The following is a 24555-nucleotide window of genomic DNA, read 5'->3' as shown; positions in this document are numbered from 1 at the left end:
GCGGCCACGGTAGCTCATGATGCTCAGTTCAGTCAATGGCCGTGAACTTGGGTATATGGCATCATTTGTTGAAAGAAGAGGGAACGATTTCTAGCCGACTTGAGAATTAACTGTAAATTTTTCGAAGTCAGCTAGCAATTGCTCGCTCTTCTTTCCACAAATGATGCCATATCCCAAAATGACCGCGTTATAAACACAAACTCCACCGCCACTGGCTGATCTGAGCACTGTGAGCTGCTGTTACCACAGCCACCACAAAATGCCGCTATGTGCCTGCGCATGCGCATTCACATTTAAGGTCAGTTGTGCATTCGAAGATAAAGAAAAAGTGCTCTAGGTCATGACGTGAGCCGACGAGTGGACGTAGCTTCTTGCCACCAGTCGTCCCCCTCCTGCGTAGCTTTCAACACCCTAAAGGAGAGAAACTGCTATAAGCATGCAAGAAATCCATGTAGCTCCACTCTTACTTGATGGATTCTAAAAATCTTTGCGGCAGTCGATTCGTGATGCAATAAACTCTTCTAATAGAGCCATTCGATGATTACTTGGAAAAGTGTTGCAGGGCCCCTTTAATGGTTGGGAACCTGCATCCTTGAGTTTAGCAGCACAACACCACAGCCACTAGGCGACCATGGCAGGTGTAACATGTTCAGTAGTTAAGCAAATGTAGGTTTACACCGCCATACATGTTGAGCAGTGTACTATCGTGGTCTGCACGAACTACAGATGAAAGTGCGTGACAAAGCAGTCAGGCGAACTTCATACGGAGCATGAAAGTCCTTTACCGAGAGCCACTATACGCATCCTTAAAGGTTATGTGCTAGACGTGTTTTACTCTGTGAACACAATTTCCTTCAGACGAGCAGGGTAACGAGGTGGTGTTGATACTGCTTGCATTATCAGTGTGCTTTGCGAAACCTGCAAAGGCTTTCCCCAGAGTTACTAGGTTTTCTTCAGCTTACAAGCTATGACTGTGAACTACAAACTACTATGCGTGGTCAATGAAACAAAAAAAAAGGGCCAAGATTCACAGCAGCAGCTGACAGCAGTTTCTCGTAAACTATTACAACCACTGCCTCGCAAATTTAGTCAAAAGAGGATTCTTGAGCAGGTTTTCAAAGAAGTTTTGCGGCTATGCACCGTATGTTTGATCGCAGCTTCAAGATTCTGTCTGGCAGATCTTGGAGTTTGCAATAAGGCTCCCAATTAAATGCATGACACACACATGTATAGGAGCAATGAAAATGCCATTAGGGTTCAACATACAAGTAGCCACATCTATAAGGATACACCAAGGAGACTTTATTATCATTTTTTTCTGACAAGCATTCCAAACAAAAATCCAAACAAAAGTTACTAATGCTGACACTTCACCTTTTCGTTTTATGATACACTGGACAGCCTGCCTAAAAGCACCAGACAAGTCGTTCCACAGTCCACACGTGCACTCCTCACCCCCGCTCTGTCATTATTTCCGACCCGTCCTATTAAGAAAGTATGCAGCGACAAAAAACCCTTCACAGGAACATAGCTTCATTTACAGCTTGCATTTCTAACGAGACAGATTCACAAAACCTATACAGTACAGGACACAGGCATTAACACATAATATTTCAAAAGTCAGCCACGTGGATTAAAAAAAGAAACTTCGAATACGGAGGCTGTAAGGAGTACCCAAAATATAACTAATAAGAAATAATTAGAGTATGTATCGCCAAACTTTCATCAGTTGCAAATAAGGAAAATGAAGCAACCGGCAAAATAGTGTGTACCATATTCTTCGACGTGAATTGCAACTGCGGCATAAGAGAAACTCCATCAATAAAAGTTTCAGGAGTGTTGCACGAATCGGATGAATCTTTCAGGGTCACAATGATTGCCGTGCAGGAGGTTTTCAATATATAAAGTCCTCCATCTATTGTGTACACATCTACGCTCCACTAGTCTATTGAGAATCAAGACCACTGCTGTCTTCAGAGTTGCTACCCAGAAGTTCCCGGTGTTATTTTGCAATTAAATGTCCTGTGCCCTAAATTAACAGTAATCAATCTCATTGTTGAAAACAAGTCAGCTGCAAAAATGTTTTGCAGGAAGCACAGGTTAAAAAGGCCAAGCATCATCTTGTCATATTCTTCCACACATGCTGTCTCTCACCACTTCTGCATTGTGCTCTATCAGTTTTCTCCAACTGAAACTGGTCATTGTGAATTTGCTACACAGCAGCGAGTACAACTTAACTATTTTCATGTTCCCAAAGCTTTTCGCAGAACAAATTTGGGAAAAGCAGATCAATAATCTATGCTGCTATCTAAACATTTCTCAGTTTTGAAGCATTTCTACACCAAGTCCTGTCAGTCGCTCACTGCTTGGAAAATTCTTCAAGGAGTTGTAGATTTAAAAAGTTGCAAATATGACTGCTGTATGAAACCTTGTAACGTGAATAGGCAACGAAAGAACTTCCAGATCATAAAGGCTGCTACAACTACGTTTTCGAGCAAGCCTTTGGGTAATGTTAGTAAAATATGTATATGATTTAACTGCGTGAACTTGCACTAAAGATTACAGAGCTGAGCCAATACTGAAGTGCATTAGTACACAATGTTCTACAACATGCATCGCTTGCAACGAGCATTTAATGGTGGCATATTTCAGTTCGCAGTATTCAAAACGTCTATTTCTGCCAGCTTTCCACTACGTATCCCTTCCTATTTCAAACAAAAGCTTACATTGAAGCTGCTTCATTTACACGCTATCCGAAACTGGGCTCTTTTATGTAGAACACACTTCATCATAGTTGGCCTTAATTAAACTGCAGTTCTTTGCTCAAAGGGAGTTCAATACTATAACACCAGGAACTCCTTGTTAGCATCTCTGCACCGGCTCAGAGCAACTCAAGTGCAGCTATCGTATAACCGGGAATGGTAAAACGCCTGTCAACAATGCGCCAAGATTGGTGCATCACACACACGGAAAATACCACAAACATGGCTAGTGCGCACGTCGTCAATCACAGGTATACTACTACGTGTAAAATGAAAAAAGAATACGTACACGTGCAAACAAGGAGACAAAAATCGTACACAGTCTCAATGTCTAGTGTTTTTTTTTTTAATCTTTTGCCTGCTACCCACTCTTTCTTCAATCAATCACTCTGTGCACATAAAAATATATATAGATTTCAGGACAAGCAAAAGGACACTGGGCTACCCCCCTCCCCCCCCCCCCCCCCAACCAACAAGCTCGCATGCATGTGGTGCCAGTTTATTCCACAACATGCGGCAATGCCTAAACGCGTGTCACAGGATATCTTGCCATTTTACTGCTTGACAAGCTTCGTCCGACAAAACAAGCAGGCACACATGTTGTTCTCCGGACGCAAAGCTGCTATTTGCCGCTGCCATTAAGAATGTGCAACAAGAATGACCGTTTGTGCACCAAGAGCTGCACCTCTGCCACTTACAACCGCTTCTGTAAGCATTCGATAGGGCATGGATGCTTTCTCAAAGCCAGTTTTGTTTTAATACACTTGTCTCACTGGACCAAGGGATAGGGACTGCAAGCAGAGAGGTTCACGTTGGAAAGAGATTTTTTTTTTGTAAGTGGTAAAAAAAAAATACGGGGAACGCCAAAGTCTGTCCAGAATGGTTATTACCCAGCCACTCTTAGGAAAGTGGCTTCTTTTCCTCGGTAATGGGAGTCGTCGTGGGCGTTGCCGACACGGAAGTATTGCTTGGATGGCTGTTGAGTGCGTCCTCAAAGCTGTTGACGCTGCTGCTTCGTGACGACACCTTGGACTGGAAATGGACAGCGGGTTGTTCGAGGTAGGGGAAAGGAGGAGAGAAGAGCAGAGAGGGGAGGTGCAAAGCAAGTTTAAGAAAAGACCAGTCCTATTGGGCATTTCTGAATGCATCATATTCAAAGGTAAATTTCGCAAGCAGCTTTGGCTATGAAGTGCTGCACTGCTTGTGTTAAAACTGGACTGAACACTCAAATCACGAGCAGACTATATCCTAAAATTGCTCCCAATTTTACGCTTTTCTGCAACCGTTGGTGTGTTTAGCGATTTATTCAAGGGCCACAACAGGATAACTAGTACTAGTTGTCAAAAGTGATGGGTGTTCCAAAATTCCAAAAGTCAGTTCCCTGCAAGAATTACGAGATCTATGGCACTGCAAATGTTCAGCTACCACAGGAACAGTGAGCAGTTAGTGGGTATGTCAGGTCTGCGTGTTAGTTCAGATACTATACTTGCATTTGTTCGGCTTCATCTTTTATAAGTTTCCCAATAACACCTCCTCTAAGTAGATGGAGGTCTTAGTACCTACTGAGCACATCCAAAGCCATTCCAATGTGCAGCGCTTACAACGCAATATTCCGCTGCGAGTGATCGAATCGCAAAGTGACAAAGCCATATGTAGCCAAAGGGATTGAGTTCAGACAAATCCATGCGCTACCCGTCATTCACATGGTGGCTGAAGTGCTATATGTATCAGCTCTTGAAGAGCTTCACCCAGTAAATTTTCCAAGAAATTGTGCCCAAAGTACCACTCGTTACACAGAACAATGCCTTCATAAAGAAGAAGCTGGTGTCAAATATGGCAAGTTCAATGTGTGCTTCTGAGAAAAACTCCCCATCTGTTCAGAGTGTTTGCGGGTGTGCTTTATCATTTCCACTCAGCCCAGTATAGCATGGCCTACGAGAATGCCAGTGCAGCTACGTACACTCGTTCACAGCCGGCAATCTTAATCACAAAATCGTTCTACACGACCTTCAGTGACGATTGCCTCTTAAAGTGATACCTTATCGTCAAACAAAAACATTGTAATACATCTGGAAGGCTAATCTAACAAGATCAATACAGGGTTTAAGGTGCAGGCAACGTGTAAACCATACATGCTAGCACTTCACTCTTGCGTAACTCATCACAGGATTTTTATCTTTGTATTACATATCAGACACCATGCCTGTACACAGACACTGCCTTTGTAGGAAGGTTGCGGTAATCAGGAGAAAGGTACAATGTGTAGAAAGATAGCAAATACTGTTACTCCCACTACTTTGCTGACCACTTTCTAAATCTGTGTCCTGTGTATGATTAAAAAAGAAAAGTCTTCTGCACAGCTGCCAGAGAAAAGAAGTGCACCTGAAACACAGGCGATGCCATTCCATATGCTGCATGGAAATGAGTGTAGGAATTGCAGCGCATTCATGACATGCTGCCCTTGTCAGTACTGCAATAGCCGCATCTCATCAGCATTTGTCAAGTTTGGAGCAGCTTTCACTAAAACCAACTTGTGAAGAATAAACGCTTAGGTAGCAAGACCTTGTCGTAAATTTGTGGTCCCTGTGTTGCAATGCATCTGGAAGTTCTTAGGCCTCACTCAGAATTGCATAACCACAGCCACTAGCACAGTGGTGAGCTAAGTAGTATAAAAGTAATTCAGCATAATGAACACAAAGTCTAAAGGAAACACGGTGGCCAGGTAAGTTAATGGAATTACAAATGACAGATTATGCAAAGGCCTTTGACGAAGCCCTTGTCTACATATGTGTGCATTTAGATATGTAAATCCAGAAAATGCTAGAGGTTTATCTGGCATCAATGTCTGCTTGAGCCATCAATTTGGCTTCTGAACTAAGAACGAATGATGGCTATTAAATTCTTTTGTTGTGCAATAACTTTATGTTGAACCCTTTTTTTGGTCAGGGAAAGATTTAGTACTAAGTGGATGCGCATTTGATTCCATTCAAGCCAAAGGGACACCTGAAATTCTGTCCACTTAGGTTTCGTTCACTGAATACATGAGATTGTACCGGAACTAAATTCGGTCACCAAACTGTAAGTCAGCTCCGACGACCTGCACCACAAGAGGTCCACATTGAGATTCGCTTTTACAGCTTGTTAGAGACCACAGTCAACGTAGCTGATCCAATGATCTAAATTTAGTTATGCACAAGTGCTAAACAGCATCTATCTATCCCTTTTGTTCAAAGCTTCAGGATGTACAATCGGCCACAAAATAGTACGGGCCACGCAAGCGTGTGCCGAAATTGCTGTCTGCGCCGTCTTGTGACAAGCCGTTTGCTGTTGAGAGCATGGCTCTGGCCACGCAGTTGCCAGAGCTATGCCGACTGTACATACTACAGTTTAACCCTTTTATAAGAGACATGCACGGGGAACAGTTCTCGTCTTTTGTGTGAGGTGCCTCTTATAAGCAGGGTACCATATGCTCATTTTCTCATTAACCCCTACTTTGATGTAGGCACACTGGTGTCTCTTATAGCCAATTGTCTCTTACATCAGTCTCTCTTATAAAGGGGTTCAACTGTACTAGGTTACCAATGAGTTGTGTTCCAAGGCAAGCAAGCATGGAAGCAAAACTTCAAGGAGTAATAAAAGCAGCCGTACTATAGTGTGATCCTGAAAGCATATGGCAAGGCCAAGTAGTATCCTTAGTGCTATTATATTAACTGTGTGAGCCAAAACGGGTCCATGAGGTGTTTCATTAGTAATTTGATGTTAACATTTCATGGGTGAGCACTGGACTGCCCTCTAGCAATAGTCAGTGTCAAATGCAACAACTAAAACTGGATGACATGCAAAGACAACATGGACACCCGAACACAAAACAAGAAGCAAAAAAAGACAGGTCATGGCTTTATTAAAAAACAAGGTTAGAGAAAAAATAAATGTAGACAGGGAGACAAGCAGCACCAAGCACAAGAAAAAAAAAAAACGTATATCACCAAAGTGGCTTGGTAAAATGCACGGGCCTTCACAGCTTTGCCATGCGGGGAAGTTTGCAACAAACATGTCACTCTCAATGCCTGCAAGTGTGTAGGAACTCAGGGAGGACTAAGCGCAGCCACACAAATTTACAAGCTGCATTAAGCAGAGACAAAAAAAGGAAAGAGGGCAAAAAAAAATTTGAGGAACGAGACAGCCAGCGAGGCAAAGGAGGCTTTTATATATGTAAGCTACTAAACGGCCAGTCATCTAGACTTCGAGAAGGGGTTGCTGGTGCCCGAGGTTCCTACGAAAACAAGCTACGCTTTGGCTCAAGAGATCGACTCCTGCAACAAAAGAAAGCATACAAGTGACATTGTGGTATTACACCTAACATTACGAAAAGGGGCAAGGCACAAATAAGCAGAGCCGGCAAAAAAAGATTTCTCTCCAAAAATCAACACGAGGATTCTGTCAGCATAAAAATAGCGCGGATGCAACGTTCAGTGTCTCTCTCGCTCACTACGTACCTTCACATTGGTGTAGACCGAACCAACTTTCTCCTCAACTGACTTGAAAGCAGTGGAGTTTCTGAAATATACAGTAGAAGAACACTGAATCAGCCAACAAATGTTTGCTACATCAAATTAGCACGCGCTTCCCTTCTAATGTCGCACTGCCTTTGTCACTATCAGACAATCTTAAAGGGACACCAAAGAGAAACAATGAATTGGTTTAGATTGATAAAGTGTGCTCGGAGAACTCTTGTGTAGTTTAGTTCACCACCACCATAGGTTTATTATTAGAGGAGAAAACCAAGTTCAAAGTTTCATTTTTAAATCTCGCGCCGAACTTTGTGATTCGTGACGTAAAGGATTTCAAAGAGCATTTAACGTATTTTGGTGCCACTGGCTCGACGAAATTTCCACAAACTCGTTATGTCAAGTCTCTGGCCCCCTCAGAGGACAATGTACTTTGATTTAACCGATTATGAACTACGTAGGCCCAAGCAGGCGCCGTCAAAAATATGTGACGTCACGGTAAATGGTGCGGGAATTCCAAGGTGGCGTCGCCACCTGTATTTTCTTTTTGCGCGTTTTCTCGCTTATTAATCTCGCAGCAAGCGTGGTGTTTTTGGTATCGTGGAAGACTACTTTACTAATGCGAGAAAAATCGTTTTGCTCTTTAGTGTCCTTTTAAGTCCAATGCCATAAAAAAGCTTCCCAGAAAATTCGGATCATGAACACTTTCTGCAGAGTTTGTGCTGTGACCTATGCCCCCTAAATGAGGAAGCTCAACTGGGGCATCTTACCACTTACCCCATGGTTGTTGCACCAACTAAATCCACTGTATGCCTCTGAAATTACTACCTAATCTCAGCTCCCTTGCAGTTTAAATGGCCGGTTATTTCCTCGCACTTTGGTGCCATTAAATTCACTTCTAACATGGTATCTAGGGGTGCATACATTAATTGCAGAAAAGTGCAAAAAAAAAAAACTAAAACACAAATGATGAGCAAGGGTGTGTCTCTTTGTCATCTTTGGCGTTTTGCCCCTTTTTGCGCTGTTCCGCTGTGAGCTGAACGTTAGGTTTGGCCATGCTTTCTCTGGCTCCAACCTTGAAAGGGCTCCACAGGGCAATGCAGCTAATGAAATCAAAGTGTCGTAGTAGTTAATGTACTGGATGTGGCTAGCTCTTTTACTATGCATGCCTTGAATGATGTTCCTTGTTTCGAGCACTCATAGGAGTGCAACAATGTTTCGAAAAAAGTTGAATGTGCCATAGAGTAGACAAACCAGCAGACGTAGCAGTGGTAAAAATGCAGTGAGCAACAGTTTACACAATGCAAAGCACGTGATGGTCGCATTTAATGATGGCATTTAATGCCGTAGAGAATGCCATTTCTAAGTTGGAGTGAATGAAGAATTCAGGTGAGGACCACCTTTAACTAAGGTATTTTATGAAGTTGAAGCCTTCCTGTTTTAAGTTACCTTGAGCAGGTTTTTACCTCTGCCCAAACAATGTAACTCAATGCATTTTCACTGAATAAGTCTGCAGAAAGCAGATGCTACTGCTCGGCTTCGTGTATGCATTGTTTACTTTTCCAGAGGCAATGATATGATCAAGAAAATGCAGTTTTAAGTTTGCCTTGTCCACAGTGAAAGCGCCAGTCATTTGCGGTCTATGAAACGGAAGTAGTTCAGAGATGTGTAAAATTTCACAAGCGAGCTTTGCAGCAATACTTTTCATGCCCACACAAGGATGCTGGATCTTAGGCTCGAAGTTGAGACGTTAGAATGCGGCAGATAGTGCTAATATCCCTGCTACACTTCTTACTGTCTATTTGCATAGCAACCTCTGGTTCAACAGTGGTGAGGTGTAAATGCAAAACTCCGTGTACGCTTGCCAGATTGCGCAAGCTCGCTTCTTCACACCCTATGTACTAGCCACAGCTATTTTGTGAAGAATGGTGGTTAGCATTTACGAAGTACTAGTAGATGACTTTGAAAATGTGTCTGTCGTGTTTCATTATCCTAAATTTCCAAAATGGACAAAAACTGCAAAATCTGTCTATGATAATGTAGCACTTACACTATGCAAAAATGTCTTAATTAGTTATTACTTCCATAAAATAATGCTGTAAAAGCACTGTAGGCACATAAATAATTAAATAAACAGATATATGTCAGCAAGCACTCGCTCCTGGCTACATATTGCAGCAGACACTGCCTTTTACCGTGCTAAAGGGCATCTGGAAATGCTCTTGAGAGGCACTAAAAATATATGTTTTCTTGTTGTAGTTGTAAAATTTGCCAGAGGAAAAGAATTAAAAGAAGAAGTGCTTTCTCACATGACAAGTTTCAGCAAGTGAGGATGAAAGTCAATCTCCAACATGCCATAGCTGCATAGCTGTCACGGCACTCAAGACAGCTACTTCCTTCGATAAATCTGTCAGTCACGGGACTTTGTGAGCACTCGCTCCTACACACCAAAGCTGTCAAGCAAGCGTGCACAGGAATACAGAAGTGAGCTTGTATGCACTGGAAAGCATACATGAAGTTCGAGTTTACGGGCAGCCATTTTATGCAGGGCAACCGTATGTGTGTAGACCTAGATGTAAGAAAGCCTACTTATGAAATTTTACACATCCCTTGTCTCCTGCCTATCACTGCAGATAGCAGAAATGATTAAAGTTTGCTCGAATGAAATCTCAAGAGACTGGAGAAATTTTCTTTGCTAACATGAGCTCCAGTAATTCAGGAAGATGTGCACGGGAGCAGCACTACATGCCACACACCTCCTTATGATGGATTTAAAGAGGTTATGAACCACTTTTCCAAGTCGTGATCTAATGACCTCAGTATCGAAGTTCACTGCCTCCCGAATCGATTGCCGCAAAAATTTCACGAATCCGTCAAGAAGGAACGGAGTTACGAGGGTTTGGCGCACGCTCTCAGCGCTTTCTCTCTTTTCTCGCGCCAACAAGTGCACTGGAAGCTACACAGGGAGGGATGGCACGGGGGAAAGAACTTACGTCAGCGCGCGTCGTGAAACGCGATCGCTCTTCCGCTGTGATTCGCATGTGCGAGTGCGGCTACCGTGTAAAGTTCACAGACTGAGGAGTGCGGCGCCGGCAAGTGGCGGCACACCGTGGCAAGAAGTGCATCTGATCCGAACGCCGCTCTCGATTTATGTCGGTTATCGGCCAGTGAGGATGCTATGTCTTTTGCGACGAGGTGAAGCAGATACGCGACGTCAACCGGCAGACGCCCCACCCACTGACGAGAGTGAGAACCGGCCTCTGTTTGAAAAGAGGGCGCCTGAGAAAACAGCAACTTCGCGCTCCGCTTGTAGCCTTTACACGGCGCGCACGACTGCAATATTTGGCTGAGCAGTTCATAGCAGTGTCAGCTTTCCGCAGGATGTGTTTTTTCAACAAGCCCAAGGTGTGCTTCATGACCCCTTTAATGTCACCCAATCAAATCGATCTAGCAGGTCACTCTTATAAAATGCAGAGAAAATGACAAGGCACGTTATTTAGCAAAGCATGCAAAAGTTTATTCTTGAATTAACTACTACATGTTATGCATTAAAAAATTATCAATTCTTGCATGCTTGAGTCCCTGCCACTGCTTTTAAGGATGGTCTTCTCTACAAAGGACAGGATCTTCAAAAGACTTTCATATCACGGTTCTTTCAAATACAAATTTCTTTAGAGACTGCAATGCCAATTCCGCTTGTTGGAGCATCGCAACCTTGTTTGTAGTTCCGACTAATGTCAATTGTCATTCGCATTACGCTCAACCAACATGACCAATGAACTTTAATGTGGTGGTTCCAGTTTATGTGATCTGCATTCACGGATGGTACATTCGGCAGGTCACTTCCAAGTGCTCCAGGGTGCTCTGGCGGCACACATTACATTCGGCTGGTCGAAATCGTGCACTCTGAACACATTTGGCTGGTTCTTTCCGAGCAACATGCTCCAGCTCTGAGCACCTTTGACCTGGGGATGGGAACGACGTCTAGCGTCTGCGGTCACAGTAACGGCCTTGGAACGTCCATCACGTTCGTTTGCGAGAAATGTGCCGATGTGATTTCTTTTCCGGCATCCGATTGCTCTAGCCAGTGACTACGCGCCCAGTTCGGTAACACTCACTTCCTCTGATCAAGAGCGGGCTCCACACTGTTGCAATCCGAGTCAGAGCATGGTAGGGGCCAGCTGAATGTACCATGATATTTTACTGAAGTTGTTTTTGCTACGTTTTGGTAGTGGATATAAGAGAAGAGAAAAACAAAAGTGAATTTTAAAATAGGGGACGGTGCATTACTTCATCTCCCCCAGCTTCTTGGAGACACTGGCACTGAGGCTTCCAAGAGCTGTGGTGGTCTTCTCCCCGGCCGTCTTGATAGTAGCGCTGGTCTTCTGGTAACTGCATGGCCATGGAGTTAAAGGGATAGAAAGAGAAGCGTTTACATCACACATTTGTAAGTTGTTTGAAGTCTGCTACGCATGTGCACAGAGGCATGCTTCATTATTCCAACTCACAAAGTACCCTTCACTACATGCGGGGTGTTAAAAAATCATTTTGTAGCATGCCTTTTAGGAAAAGAGGTGGAAAATTAGATATACGAATAAGGAGTACACACTCAAAAGCTAACCTCGCATGTCTAAGTGGTACATGCATTATGAGTGGGAAGTAAAAGTTTATCAGTGAGAGATACATCGTTTAGGGAAGTTCATGTATAATACAAGTAGTTCGACAAGAGAAGAGTGTTGGAAACAAGGTTGAAACTGAAACCTTAACCACACAGTCGAGCATCTGACACCCTGGTGTCCTAACAGCAACCTCAACATTTGGTTAAAGCTAATGTAATCTACACTACTTTCACATAGGAAAAGCTTATACAGTCAAACCCCGCTACAACGAAATTGACGGTGCTCGGAAAAATGTTCGTCGAAGCGAACATTTCGTTGTGGTGAAATCGAAAAAAATATGGCTGACCTGAGCTAGTAGAACAGTGAAACTTATTTCCAATATTCAAAAAGTGTCTGCTGCTTCCTTTGCGTCCCCAGCAGCGTTACGACGCGATTCTCATATATGCATAGCGACGCCACGTTGAAATGCACGCAGAAACAACGGCTTCCGTGAACGAATCAAACAAGCACGGGCGCGCAACATGAATTGCACAGTTGCACCAACACGCTAACACTAGCTATTCGCCGACAACGGCGACATGCGGGCGTGCTATCGCGGAGCGATGACTTACGCCTTATTCTATGCTATTCTTATCCACCACTCGCGGCTGGCTGATCCCGTTGATAACGCGGACGAATTGTTGCTCCGACCACCGGTCGCACTGGCCAAGCGCGAAAAGCACGAAAAGCATTGGCATTGGAAAAGGCACCATTCCGCGACTGCACCCCAGGGCTGCTCGCGTTGATAACACAGATGTGGCGGATGTACCGTCGCTCTGACCACTAGCGAAGCGCGAAAAGCACGAAAAGTATTGGAAAGGCATCGGAAAAGCTATCATTTCGCGATTGCACTCAGAAGCAACTCAAGCCAGTTGCGAAAGCAGGGCAGTCTGATCGCCGTCGCTATCAAGCAATGGCGGCCCCCATGCTCAGTCAACAGCGGCGGTTTCTGGTGCTTCCAACACGCGATTCGGACTTTGAATTCGTATTTTTATGTTCTAAAATGCATCAAAATGTCCGAGATTGTGTTTATTGCACGGTAAATTAAATTTTTGAGCCCCGAATGGCATCGTCAAATTTCGTTGAAGCGGAACGGCAGCAGAAAAAGTGTTCGTTGTGGCGAGCATATTTATGCATTGACTCCTATGGACTGTTGACGGGGAACCGAGAATTTTTCGTTGTACCGGAAATTTCGTTGAAGCGGAGTTCGTTGTAGCGGAGTTCGCCTGTACTCATTAGGCAACTACACGTGAGATGGTTTGTTACATAAAAAAAGAAATGAATCTCGTGTGACTCATGCAGCTGAACTTGTACTTCAGCTCCTAACATGAAAAAAAGGCAAACTTCTGTGAACCTGGTTTCTAATGTGTGGATCTTTTCGGGTTTTTTTTTTTCTAGTTCGTCCTGCACAAGCAATGGCACTCTTCAAAAAAGGCACAGCCTTGGCTTGGACAAATACATTAGCTATTGATTCAAGACAAATGGTAGCAGTTTCAAATAATTTAGAACGAAACAGTTTCAATAGCTGGAAAATTTGAACTAAACCTTTAAAAGCCTGACGAATCTAAACAGGCTCCTTTTCTTTAAGAATAACTGCTTTCCGAGATGAAGCAGTTGCTACCTTTCCATGTGCTCTTAATTAGATATTCTCATGGCAAAATACAAGTGTTCAAAACTGTTTATAATACCAGCAACTTGAACAGTTAGCTTCGTTCAGTATTGCAGTTCAGTATGCTTTAAGTTTGATAATGGTTAAGGCCCTGGATATGTGTAGCATTTGCTCATCACGTGATGCCCACAAATGAACATGTATTTCTTAAATCTAGCTTTGTTTCGTTGTTAACATGCAAGACAGGCTCCTTATAGTTTATCAACTGAATTTGTCTTGGGCTTCTTTTAGCTATGAAATTAAGTTATTTAATTAAATTCTGTCGTTTAATGTGTCAAAACGACAGGATTATGAGGCCTACCATAGTAAGGGACCCCTAATTGATTTCGACTACCTATGGCTTCTAAATGTGCAGCTAATCCTAACTACACACACATTCTTTTCATTTCGTCTCCATGGAGGCTGCTGCCATGGTCGGGAATCACGACGCACAAAAATTCTCATTATTTTCAAAAACTTCGAAAACTTCCAATACTGTAGTCCCCTTTAGGACAATTGCCAAATAGATTAATATTTGATCAAATAATTGCATAAGTGTAGCAGGACCCAGATTACAGAACTTGTATTTTTCACTCTTGACTGAACATATAAGTGCGTACATCAATTTGTCTATTACTTAACGAAACGTTAGTCTAGGCAAACCACAACTACTTCCTTCAGTGCAAGATAATCAGAGAATGTTTTTAGTAATAAACCAAGGAAAAAAAAATAAGCAACTGCTCAAATAGCACTTCAAATCTACAGCAAAACACATTGCTTCAGAAAGGTTTGCAATTCCTTGCAATTAGGCATCTAAATTTCAGTGTGTTCTTGTGTTCCCAGCCTATAAAACTCTCTGAAGTGAATACTGTTTAACTGGCAATGCAGTGAAAGCTGCATTAAAATGACTTCATTTGCAGCTACAGCAGCATAATGAGGGCAAATTTTTGCGCATAATAAGAGATATACCACTGATATACACTGAATGATGCAAAATGACGTAAAGCAAGTCCAAGGAAATGCATGCGAGAGAAAAGAGCAGCAGCAGTGGTTGACATACGTGGTAGAGTTAAAGAGGCCCGGGAAATTTTGTCTGAGAGCACAGACATGCAAAGAAAAACAGAAGGAACACATTAGACAGGCATATCAGAAGCAAGGGCCCTCAGTGCGTGAGCAGTGATGTCGAGGAACATGTGTGAGCTAAGTTCCACTCCCTAGGACAGAAGAGAAGTGAAGAAAACACACAAGAAAAGAATTGGACGAGAGTTTGAAAGGCATAGAACAAGATCGTCATAACACGGGACTCCAGTTGCACGAATCAGCAGATAGCGCAACAATCATAAAAAGCACGTGAACAAGGACACTGAAAAGAAGTCGGATGTGGTCTGGTACAGAAACTCCTCGAACAAGGCAATTCTTTCAGATGCGTGGTACACATCGTCCCCAAAATTCCGTCCGCAGATGAAATGTGGTGGATCAGAGTTGTTAAGACTGCACGCATGGTCAAAGAAACCTTGTTCGTGTAGTTCTTGCACACAAGACTCAAGCAATGACATACAGGAGTGATGACTAAGCATCGTCACCGATTTCACGGGTGCAGGGACTCACATGGGAGCGCTTGAGATAGCAGCATTCCATTCGACCAATTTCCCACTGACATCTTTAAACCTGAGTCAACAAAAGAGCCAGAACACTTCCTCTCAAATGAGTGCCTATATATATGATAAGCCATGAACAGATGGCTGGAGATGATTACTCAGAGCTACAGACGTCTAAATTATGTAGTATCTTTCTAAGAAATTTAACTGCTAGTATGTATGCGTGCATGACATGAACGGTGAAATGGCAACCCATACACGTACTTGCCGTAATGCACCAACAGATCAGCACATACAACACTTATGAAGTGAATACTGTCAAGTTATATTTACCCTTTCGTTTTCTAGAATTTCAAGCATGACGTGATAAGTGATGAGCTATAAATATCAGAGGCTGTGCTCGAAAGGTGCAAGTGTCTCAGCATGAAAAAGATTTGAGAGATGATATTTGGTCCCGAATTAAAAAAAAATACTGTACAGCCCAATCACTCACACTAGCAGCACGAACAGCAGTGGGACGCCTACACAGCCAAGACTGCATCATACAGGTATACTGAGCATGAAACTAGGCGTTCATTCGCTGGTGGCAGGACCACATGACTGAGGCAATAGCATGACAAATCTCGCTGAAGTCTGTTGCTCTTTGCTCAACCAGTGACCATGGCTCAACAAACAGACGGAAACAAAAGTGCAGGCTTGATAGCATTGCCGTCAACGAAGTACTACATGTTTCAGTGATAAGAATAAAACAAAATTTTGCACCAATTTTAATAAAGTATCAGTTTTCTACAAAAGATATGTACCAGAACATTAAACAAGATTACAGGTGAAATTTTGCTCGAGTATGCAGGCCCAACAATGCCTAGTGGGCTTCTTGTGCCTTCTTTCTGATGCTTGCAAAATGCTGTGCGACATGACAACTCCCTTACTGTAAAGTTCATTTATGGAGTTTGCAGCTGACTTTGTGACAGGCAGCACAGTTCAGACAGTTCTGTCAAGTCACTTACACAAGGATAACGGTACTTCATGTTACTGCTTTGCACATCTTAGATTTGTAGCATTTCGTTGAGCATCAGATTGCAATGCTCTCATGCGTTGTCATTGAAATGGCGCATTCACAATAGACACGATGCTTCTTTCCGTGCCATTACCTTAACCAATACTCTTGCTGGTAAACATGGGTTGTTGATGCACAATTCAACAAGAAAACTTTTTGCTTAAAATAGCTTTACAGTTTTATCCCCAACCTTTCTTAAGTTAATAAAAGACTGCTGACTAAACAAGCTCCAACAAGACAGGGGTTATTCACGATGTTGTCTATCTATATACATGTATTTTATCGTTTATCACACACTGCCTTGTGTTTGACCTAGCAAACTGCTGTGGTGTACTGCACTTTGCTCCGAATAAACTCTGCTCTCAATACAGGCCCATTTGTCAGCACCATTTGCACTAAGTGTATTCACACACGGGGATTTTACTGTTTACTGTGAAGCCTATAATTAGAGTTCAATAACGCAAAAGGGACTAAGGCTATGCTGCGCCGACCACGGCCTGTTAAAAAATCTGATATTCCATTATTTTATAGCCTGTGTAAACAACCAGTTTCATCTAAAAAGCTGAACAACTTTGTGAATGATACTAGTGGCTCATCTTCTCCAAGTATTAAGGGAGGGTGTAAAGGCATATGCAAGTTGCATGACTTGTGAAAAAATTTTCGCCAGCGAGTTGCAATATGTGGACATGTGACAACAATGTGCATTACTGTATAGGTTCACGGCACTTCTTGCAAGTCGGTGGGTTTTTTTTCCAAAGCAGAAGATTGTGTGTTAGATGCGTGTCCCCCATTCAAAGTCGACATAAGATAACCTCGTAAAACTGTCACTGGTGACTGTACAACTTCAATTCGCCAAGCAGAGTAAACTTTTCATTACATGTGACTAGTTACTAATGTAAGAGTTTCATTCATGTTGCATTTTAGCGTTAGGGCCTTACGGATTGCTTGGATACTATCACTATATCGATGCGCGCTTATTCTGAAGTTTCCAAGCAGATTCCACCATCTACGATCATAGGCAACACTTCAAAAGGCCTGGACTACCAATTGCGCGTGCTTCAGTATGTGTCTAAACAAAACATCGGCTTCGTGATACTTCGCTGTCCTTTTGTTCATATAGTAATGCATATCCCGTTCTCATAACATCACCTTCAACTCTTCTTCAGGAACAGAGAGAAAGATCCTTACGCAGCAGTGTCCTGGATGTTCTTGATTCCCTGCTCCATGTCATCCTTGAGCTCCTTCCAGACGCTGATGCCTAGTTGGCGTTTCAGCTCCTGGGACCTGGCCACCTTGGCTGCCAGCACGGTCCTCAAGGACTGGATCTCTTCCTCCACCTGTAGAGCAAGCAGCAAGAATGCAATATGCTATTACAACACTAAGGAGGGAAACAGATGTTGAGTAAAAGTATGTACAGTGAGATTTCTAACAAAAATGAAAGCTATGGCACAAAAGTGGCAGACACAACTGCTGGCTATGGGCAGAAAATACGGGATAATAACGAATTAATTTTTTTACAAAAACACCACCACACCTAGCATCCGCACCATGGAGCACCTGCCAGATAGTACTACCATGCTCACACCTTTCCCAAAGACGTACCTAGACATCACCTGTGGTGAACGACATGTAGTGTGCAGCTGTCTGGTGCCGTAATCTTGTTTTCGCTGGCATATTGAAGAAATTCCAGACCCAGCATGTAGAGACATTAAATTCAATATCTAAATGTTTGTCGACCTTGGAAGAGCACACCTAAAGGTCATATAAAGGTTGAGGTTTCCCTCGAGTAAGAACCTTACTAAGCTGTCTTTAATTATTGAAAAAAAAAAGAAAAGGAGAAGAAAGAACTTTTGTTTCATAGCGTAAAAAAATACGCAGACACAAGCCAGGAACATAAACACAAGACAAGCGCTATCTTCAAACTGAAATTTATTCTCTAAATCCACGCCTATTTATCGACCAGCAAAGATCAAAACACCACATCGTCACCCAAGAAAGTGCATCTCATCCCATAATGAATAGCATGATGCCACAACTTCTTGATTGGCCTTTACAACAAAAATCATACAAGCAAAAGGAAATGCAGTCAAGATAAGCTAAAACTGAATGCAAGCGATAACAGAACGCGTGCTCAGACTAGAGACTTTTTTCACACAGAATGCGTGGGTACCTGCTCTACGATACATTCTTACAAACTTGCCCAGATTTCTGTTCTTGTAAACTTTAGGTTGTCCCTAGTGCAAATATTCAAACTTTGCAAATGACATTTACGATTAGCTTGCCTGTAGAGCTGCATTTGAAAACAACGAGACATAATATATGGAAGTGAACAGCAGCACAATCACGTTTCTCACCAGAAAAAAGCGAAGTGGCGTGACTGTTCAATCTCACTAAAAACTGTTTCGCAGCTGCTGTACTGTTTATACCATATGCTCCCACAACTGTAAGCAGAGTGGTTTGAATGAGTACAGTGGTGCACTGCCTCACCAGTATGTAACAACTGACAACACTTCACCTGTGCCAGCTCATCCCTCAGAGCAGCCTCCTGGCGAGCCTTTTCTTCGGGATCCATTCCCGACAGGTCGTGCACTCCGCTGTCTGGAGTGGCGTCGGTTGTTTTTACGTCGGCACTCGCATCAAAGAAGTTCTCTGCAAAGAGCAAGCCAGAGGGCAAGCCGTCAGCTAAATACACCTTGGAAAAAAAAAGAAGTTTCTTTACAAAAACAGACGCGACAAAAAGAAAAGGACAAACTAGGGTGAACAGCGCCTTGTTCGGAATTGTTTAAAGTCCACAATGTCCATAACTATGACAGGACAGCATATGTTTCTCATGAACTTTTCAGATCTGCTTAACCCCTTAAAGGTTTGCAATTGCCTTAACTCATGACATGCAATCGTCACGTTTTTGCTTATGATGTCGGTTAATGTGTCACAAGTGTTTTACAGACTTTCTGAATGGCTTTTTACAAGCAGAGGTCGCCAAAGGGAGTTAATTTCACACAAACACATGCAATTACAAATAACCAATTTGTTTTCGTGACACATTTTCCAGAGCCACTTCTGTGTTTTAATCAAGTTCTTGAAACATTTGGTGCAATAAAAATTTAGCCATATGGGCACCATTCATTAAAAAAAAAATAGCCTTCAAGGTGTTCACATTGTTGCTTTATGCTTGGTATTATTTAGTGAACAGAACACTCGACAAATAAGCATTATGAAAGCACTGATGATGCGTGCTACAGGGCCATAAGGAATTTTAAGTTCATTATTGTAACCTTTGGCACAAGGTATATGTGCCAACATGTTGGGCCATTCCAGAGGCCAAAGCAATGGAATATTTCAGTCATGCCAAAAGACTGACTAAGACGACTTGAAAGTTCTGTAATATGAATTCCTATTACAGGTCTTCTGTCGCCACAAATGTGAATCTTGATAGCATTACCAGTGACTAGTAAACACTGTAGTAAATTTTCAACGTACAATCACTCTCGAGTATGTACGTACAATGCTTTCACCATCACTTAAGCATCTGCTCAGCAGTAGAGCTTCAGCAAAAACAAATACAGAACCAAAAGGGCCCCCTACATGGTCCCAAATGATGAATATATTATTATAATGAAGTTAATCATCTAGTAGTAAATTCCAGTTGCGAAAAGCACTGCAACAGAGGGCTCAAAATTGATCTTGGTCACTAAATGCACTTGGAAGAGTACAAACATGTCAATAAAATGTTACAAATGCCAGGCCCTTTAAACCCAGAAAGAAGCTATAGGGAACGCTGGAATGCCCTAAACAATAATTTCACACATTCCCCGCTTCTTTCTAGGTATCATTTCTGGTACCAAGGTGCAAGACATGTTGTAACAGCCTTTTCCTCTGACTGATCCCACTGCCATATGCAAAAGCTGTACAAAAGAATGCTTGCTACATTCGCATTTATAATTATTATTATAAGTAGCACGAGTGAACCGCAGCTTATGGCTAAACAAGGTAGGAAAGCTGTGTTCTCTGTCATGACATCGCAATAGTCTTGGTGGTGCCAGGTCCAATCTTTCAAGAGCTGCTTAGCCAAAATTAACTATTGTGCAAGCAGAAACATTAAAATCAGACTTGGAGAAACTAGCTCTAGCCAGATGCAGGCCCCTAGTGTTCATTTCCTGCACCACAGTGCTTGAGAGCAAACTGGGCAATCGTCCAACACTCATGCAGCAAAAGCCAGTCAGATGACAATGAGCTGTCAAGTACATGTTTAAGTATGACACACTGCGACGATAGTGATTGCAGACAATGCCAGTTTGTTCTGCAGCACATCTAGGAAACAAATTAATTCAGCAGCGATTGCAGTGTGTTGCAAGAGCGAATGCCGATTTCTATGATGAACGAATTAACAGTATGAGCTGCTTTGTCTTAATAATGTAATGGAGTCAACATGCATGCAAAGATAATCAGCAGCACTCTTCAATCAGTCAATAGCATCCTTCAAGCGCTTGAGTAAGGAGACCACAGCATGTGCGAATTGCTGTAGCCATCGTTTGCGCTACATTAACTTCCTTCACAATTAAGTATAACTACTAGCTTTTCATACTGCACTTCTCAAATAAAAGAAAAAATGTTGCAGCACTATGCTGAGGTATTTGCTATGTTCATCCACTGAGCACAGTTATGTGCATATGGGTGCAGCAAGCTACAAAGTCAAGTTAGTTGAAGGCCCAGTAGTTGAGCACCATTTACAGGAACTGGAATGCACAACATTTGAACAAGTCTATGGGCAAATAACAAGACATCAAAACTAGTTTCCGGACACTAGGCACACCAAACCCACACCAGAAGGCCATGAAGCAGAAAGCCGCACACCAAACTCATTCATTCATTCACCTAACAGCTGTTGAAGTACAACCCCATGCAGCACCTCGGGTTATGAGAAAGGCCACTAAGCAGCAAATAACGCTGACGCATTTCACATCTGGCGGCAGTGTGCGAAAATATGGCACGGCGGCGATGAAGACACGCTTGTCAGATCAAGACAAGGAAAACACAGGCGACGAGAACACGCGCGATGACGGAGTGGATCGCGAGGCGCACATCTAGCTGCGAGTCGAGCCGCCGTCGGCGTGCTTCGCTTCAACGACGCAAGCAGCTGGAAGCAATAAACGGACGTCGTATTACAGCTTCTTCTCACCGTGGTGCAACTCCTCGATCTCCTCGCCGGCGGCCAGCCTGAGGAGACTTCGGCCTTCGTCGTCGAGCGTCGGGTCGGTGGCACCCACCTGCCCGAGGTCCTGACCCGGGTCGTACGCGGGCGACTCTTCCTCGCCGGCCTTGCAGTCGGGCAAGTACGGGTCTTCCTCGTACGTCACGGCCCCGGCACGGTCCATGCATACGGAGGAGCGCCGCGCCGTTCACTCGCAGACGGCGACGCGCGCGCGCAGATCACCGCGGCCGCTCGCGTAGAACCGACTCTTCCCTGCTACTCCGTCGCGCACGGCAGTCCACCAGAGCACTCGACCACTCGACGTGGCGAGCGACCGGCTGGCTCGAGGCGGGCACCGCTGTACACACGGAACGCGGTCACCGCGACGAGGAGGAAAGGCACGCCGACGGCATCGTCGTAGCCGGACAGAGCCGCACACGACGTCTCTCGCCGCGGCAGAGCAGCACCACCACCGGTCCGGCCCGTCACCCTTTCTCACGGGTTTTTCTTCTTTCTCCATTGTTACGCTACCTGGCTGCTCCGTTGGTTCGACGCAACCCTCGCCACCAACCACGCCGTCGAGTACGCAGTGTGTGACTCATGCACGAGCGCGCCCTTTCTTCTTTTTTCAGGCATTTCCCACTTTTTTTTTTTTTCTTTCTTTCGCCGACGGGCTTCACGTCGTCTTCGACCTAGCAGGCAGCAGCTCCTTTCGGCGGCCGCCTGCTCCCCTTTTCTGTTCATTTCTCGCCAAACAGTTCGTGTTTTCAGCTCGCATTTTGCTGTATACTGAGGCGCTGACTGCCCGGCCACGGACGGCGCCCAATGCAGTGCAGACGCCCGGCGGGTGTGCGTTCTTCCTTTCCACTTCCCTCACGTCCATCCGAGAGCCTCAAGAGGCCGTCATAAGAGCCGGGTCAGCGCGGGCCTTTGAACCGCGCTCGGTCGCGTCAACTCTTCTTCCTCTTCTTGACAACGCGGCCGGCCAGCCAACTCCCCGTTTCCTTCGGTCTGCGAGCAGACGGGCAACGTGGCCGAGCATACATTGTGCGACCGGCGTAGGAATAAGCCACAATCGATCGGCAACCGAAGAAAACCGGACGAGTTTCCAATGGTGGTTACGTTAGGTAACGTTAGGCTATAGAGGAACTGGTCAGCGGCTAATGAAGAAGTGATAACGAAGCTACGCAAGAAAGTGGATTATGGAAGCTCGCAAGCGAGTGCGCTCCGCACAAACAAAAGTTCATCCATGCACTCCTGGATTAATGAACTGCCGTTCTTAATTCTGCTTTCTTTCCGTATTTCGTTCTTGCATTCGGACATTCCCGCTCAGCCTACTAAGTCAGGGACATAATTGAACAGATTTCGAGATGGCAAGACCAGCGTGAATGCTGTGCCCGTGGCCAGAAGCCATAAATAATGCGGCACAGATGTGGTAGACAATCTCAGAGCTACCAGGAAAATAAAGTTGGCTGGTAACAACTATATTGGGTAACAACAGTTTTGACGAAAATCAGCTCGTAGTAAAATTTACGGAGTAACAAAAGCTACAATGCTGCAGTGAAACCGAACTTACGGTTGTAGTAACTAAACTGCCATACAAGTGCTGAAAATGACACTTTCCTGCAGTGCACGCATGTTTCATAGGAAAGGTGCAATGCATCGATTCATCGCAAACACACATATTCGCATCCGAGACAATAACTTTAATGCAGCTCAACACAGGTGCAAAGAAAGGTCTGCTACCGTTCTATCCTCCCCGGAAGAAGTGCACCTTGCTACAATGAGAGCGCAGAAGAAACAAAGAAAAAAAAACGGTTCATTTACGATAGCAACTATTTCGCTGCAGAGAAGTATATGACTGATTCGGATTCTACGAACAATTATTATTTCAGTTATGCTCATACGCATTCGCGCTACAGGTAGCAGTCTTTCGACGACGTGCTTTTGCCGAACTAAGCAGCTAAATTTTAGTCGTACAAATAAACGACCTACTCAAGGCAAAATGCTCGCGTGGTTCCTGCAAACCTTGAAAATCGGGAGCTTACAAGTTCATAAAGCTTCAGCGAATGTGGAGAGAATGCGAGCCAGTGCGCACAGTCTTCGTAATGCTTCCTGAAATGTCATTTTGCTATGACAGTACAGTGTGGGAATAGCAACAAGAATTATGTACGTTTTTTCTGCCATAAGCAGGGGACGATTATTTACAGGAATGATGGCGACCATTCGCGGGCTCTGCACCCGGTAGGCAAGGGTCATTCTTGTAGACCAGGTCGCAATGCCACGACAACGAACCAAAACGACGTCCTATCACAGGCCAGCGTACCGCAACAACCGGAATCCTTGGAAATCGACCGCTGACGCATGAATGAAGCTCGCGTGATGCACCTTAATGTCTGCGACGGTCATCGACGTCAAGAAAGGACGCGTCGCACGTACACTACACAGATCCACGAACATACATACGAAGTGAATAAAGGTTGTCGAGTTTAATCCTAAATCAACGTTTGCTCTACGCGCAGGTTTAATTTATAGGTGAATAATGAAAACCTTGCAATGAAATTGCGATCAACGGGGTAGCTTATACCTTTCGGCAATTAAAATCGCCCGGAACGAAAGCGTAAATTTGGAAATACTAAGCTCAGCCGGCGACCTCGGAAGTCATCCACAAAGAGGGCTACAGCTCTACGCGAAGATCGCCGACAGAACGGTGTGATAAAGCGCTATCACCGTGTTGTTGTTCCGTGGCAAATTAGTGTTTTTTCCGTGGGGAGGCCTAACAAAAGTAGCTAGATTACGCTTCACCTCACGCTAAAGATTAAGGCAGCTTCGCAATACGGGTGCCAAGCCTGAAGGAAGTGCGGAGCTGGGCAGCCTTCTTTGTTTCTTTCCTCCTCTCCTTATTTCCTTTTCTTTTTTTCCCGTTTTTTTTTCTCTATTTTTTCCTCTATTTATTTCTCTTTCTATTTTTCTTCCTACTTTTTCCCTTTCTCTCTCTATTTCTCGCTTGCTTCTTTTTTTTCTATTTTTATACGTGGTTTTGCCTGCGTTACGCCAAGCGACGACAGCATCCCGGGCCCCTAAAGTGCTCTGCATTTATCATCATCAAGGCGCTCGAAGAACAAGAGGAAGA

At 43.9% G+C, this 24555-nt stretch overlaps 1 protein-coding gene across 7 annotated transcripts in view; it reads right to left on the bottom strand.

Moving 5' to 3' along the window:
* Nucleotides 1–3602: 3602 nt before the first annotated feature.
* Nucleotides 3603–24555, bottom strand: part of LOC119383357 (tumor protein D52) — a 30784-nt gene continuing 9831 nt past the window's right edge. The window contains exons 1-7 of one of the 7 annotated variants that reach the window (XM_037651444.2): nucleotides 21411–21655; nucleotides 18747–18880; nucleotides 17420–17568; nucleotides 14637–14669; nucleotides 11561–11662; nucleotides 7259–7319; nucleotides 3603–3794 (exon numbers count right to left, since the gene is read on the bottom strand). In XM_037651444.2, the coding sequence (XP_037507372.1) occupies nucleotides 3663–3794; nucleotides 7259–7319; nucleotides 11561–11662; nucleotides 14637–14669; nucleotides 17420–17568; nucleotides 18747–18880; nucleotides 21411–21606 (807 nt within the window). In that variant the 5' untranslated portion in view covers nucleotides 21607–21655 and the 3' untranslated portion in view covers nucleotides 3603–3662. Of the gene's footprint in view, nucleotides 3795–6646; nucleotides 7076–7258; nucleotides 7320–11560; nucleotides 11663–14636; nucleotides 14670–15184; nucleotides 15245–17419; nucleotides 17569–18746; nucleotides 18881–21410; nucleotides 21656–24555 lie in introns of those variants that run through there. The other 6 variants (XM_037651443.2, XM_037651446.2, XM_037651449.2 and 3 more) reach the window with 6 other exon arrangements.

Source organism: Rhipicephalus sanguineus, chromosome 2 (genome assembly GCF_013339695.2).
Source record: "Rhipicephalus sanguineus isolate Rsan-2018 chromosome 2, BIME_Rsan_1.4, whole genome shotgun sequence".
Taxonomy (NCBI): domain Eukaryota; kingdom Metazoa; phylum Arthropoda; class Arachnida; order Ixodida; family Ixodidae; genus Rhipicephalus; species Rhipicephalus sanguineus.
Note: the sequence above shows the minus strand (reverse complement) of the source record. Positions and strands in the feature narration are given on the sequence as shown.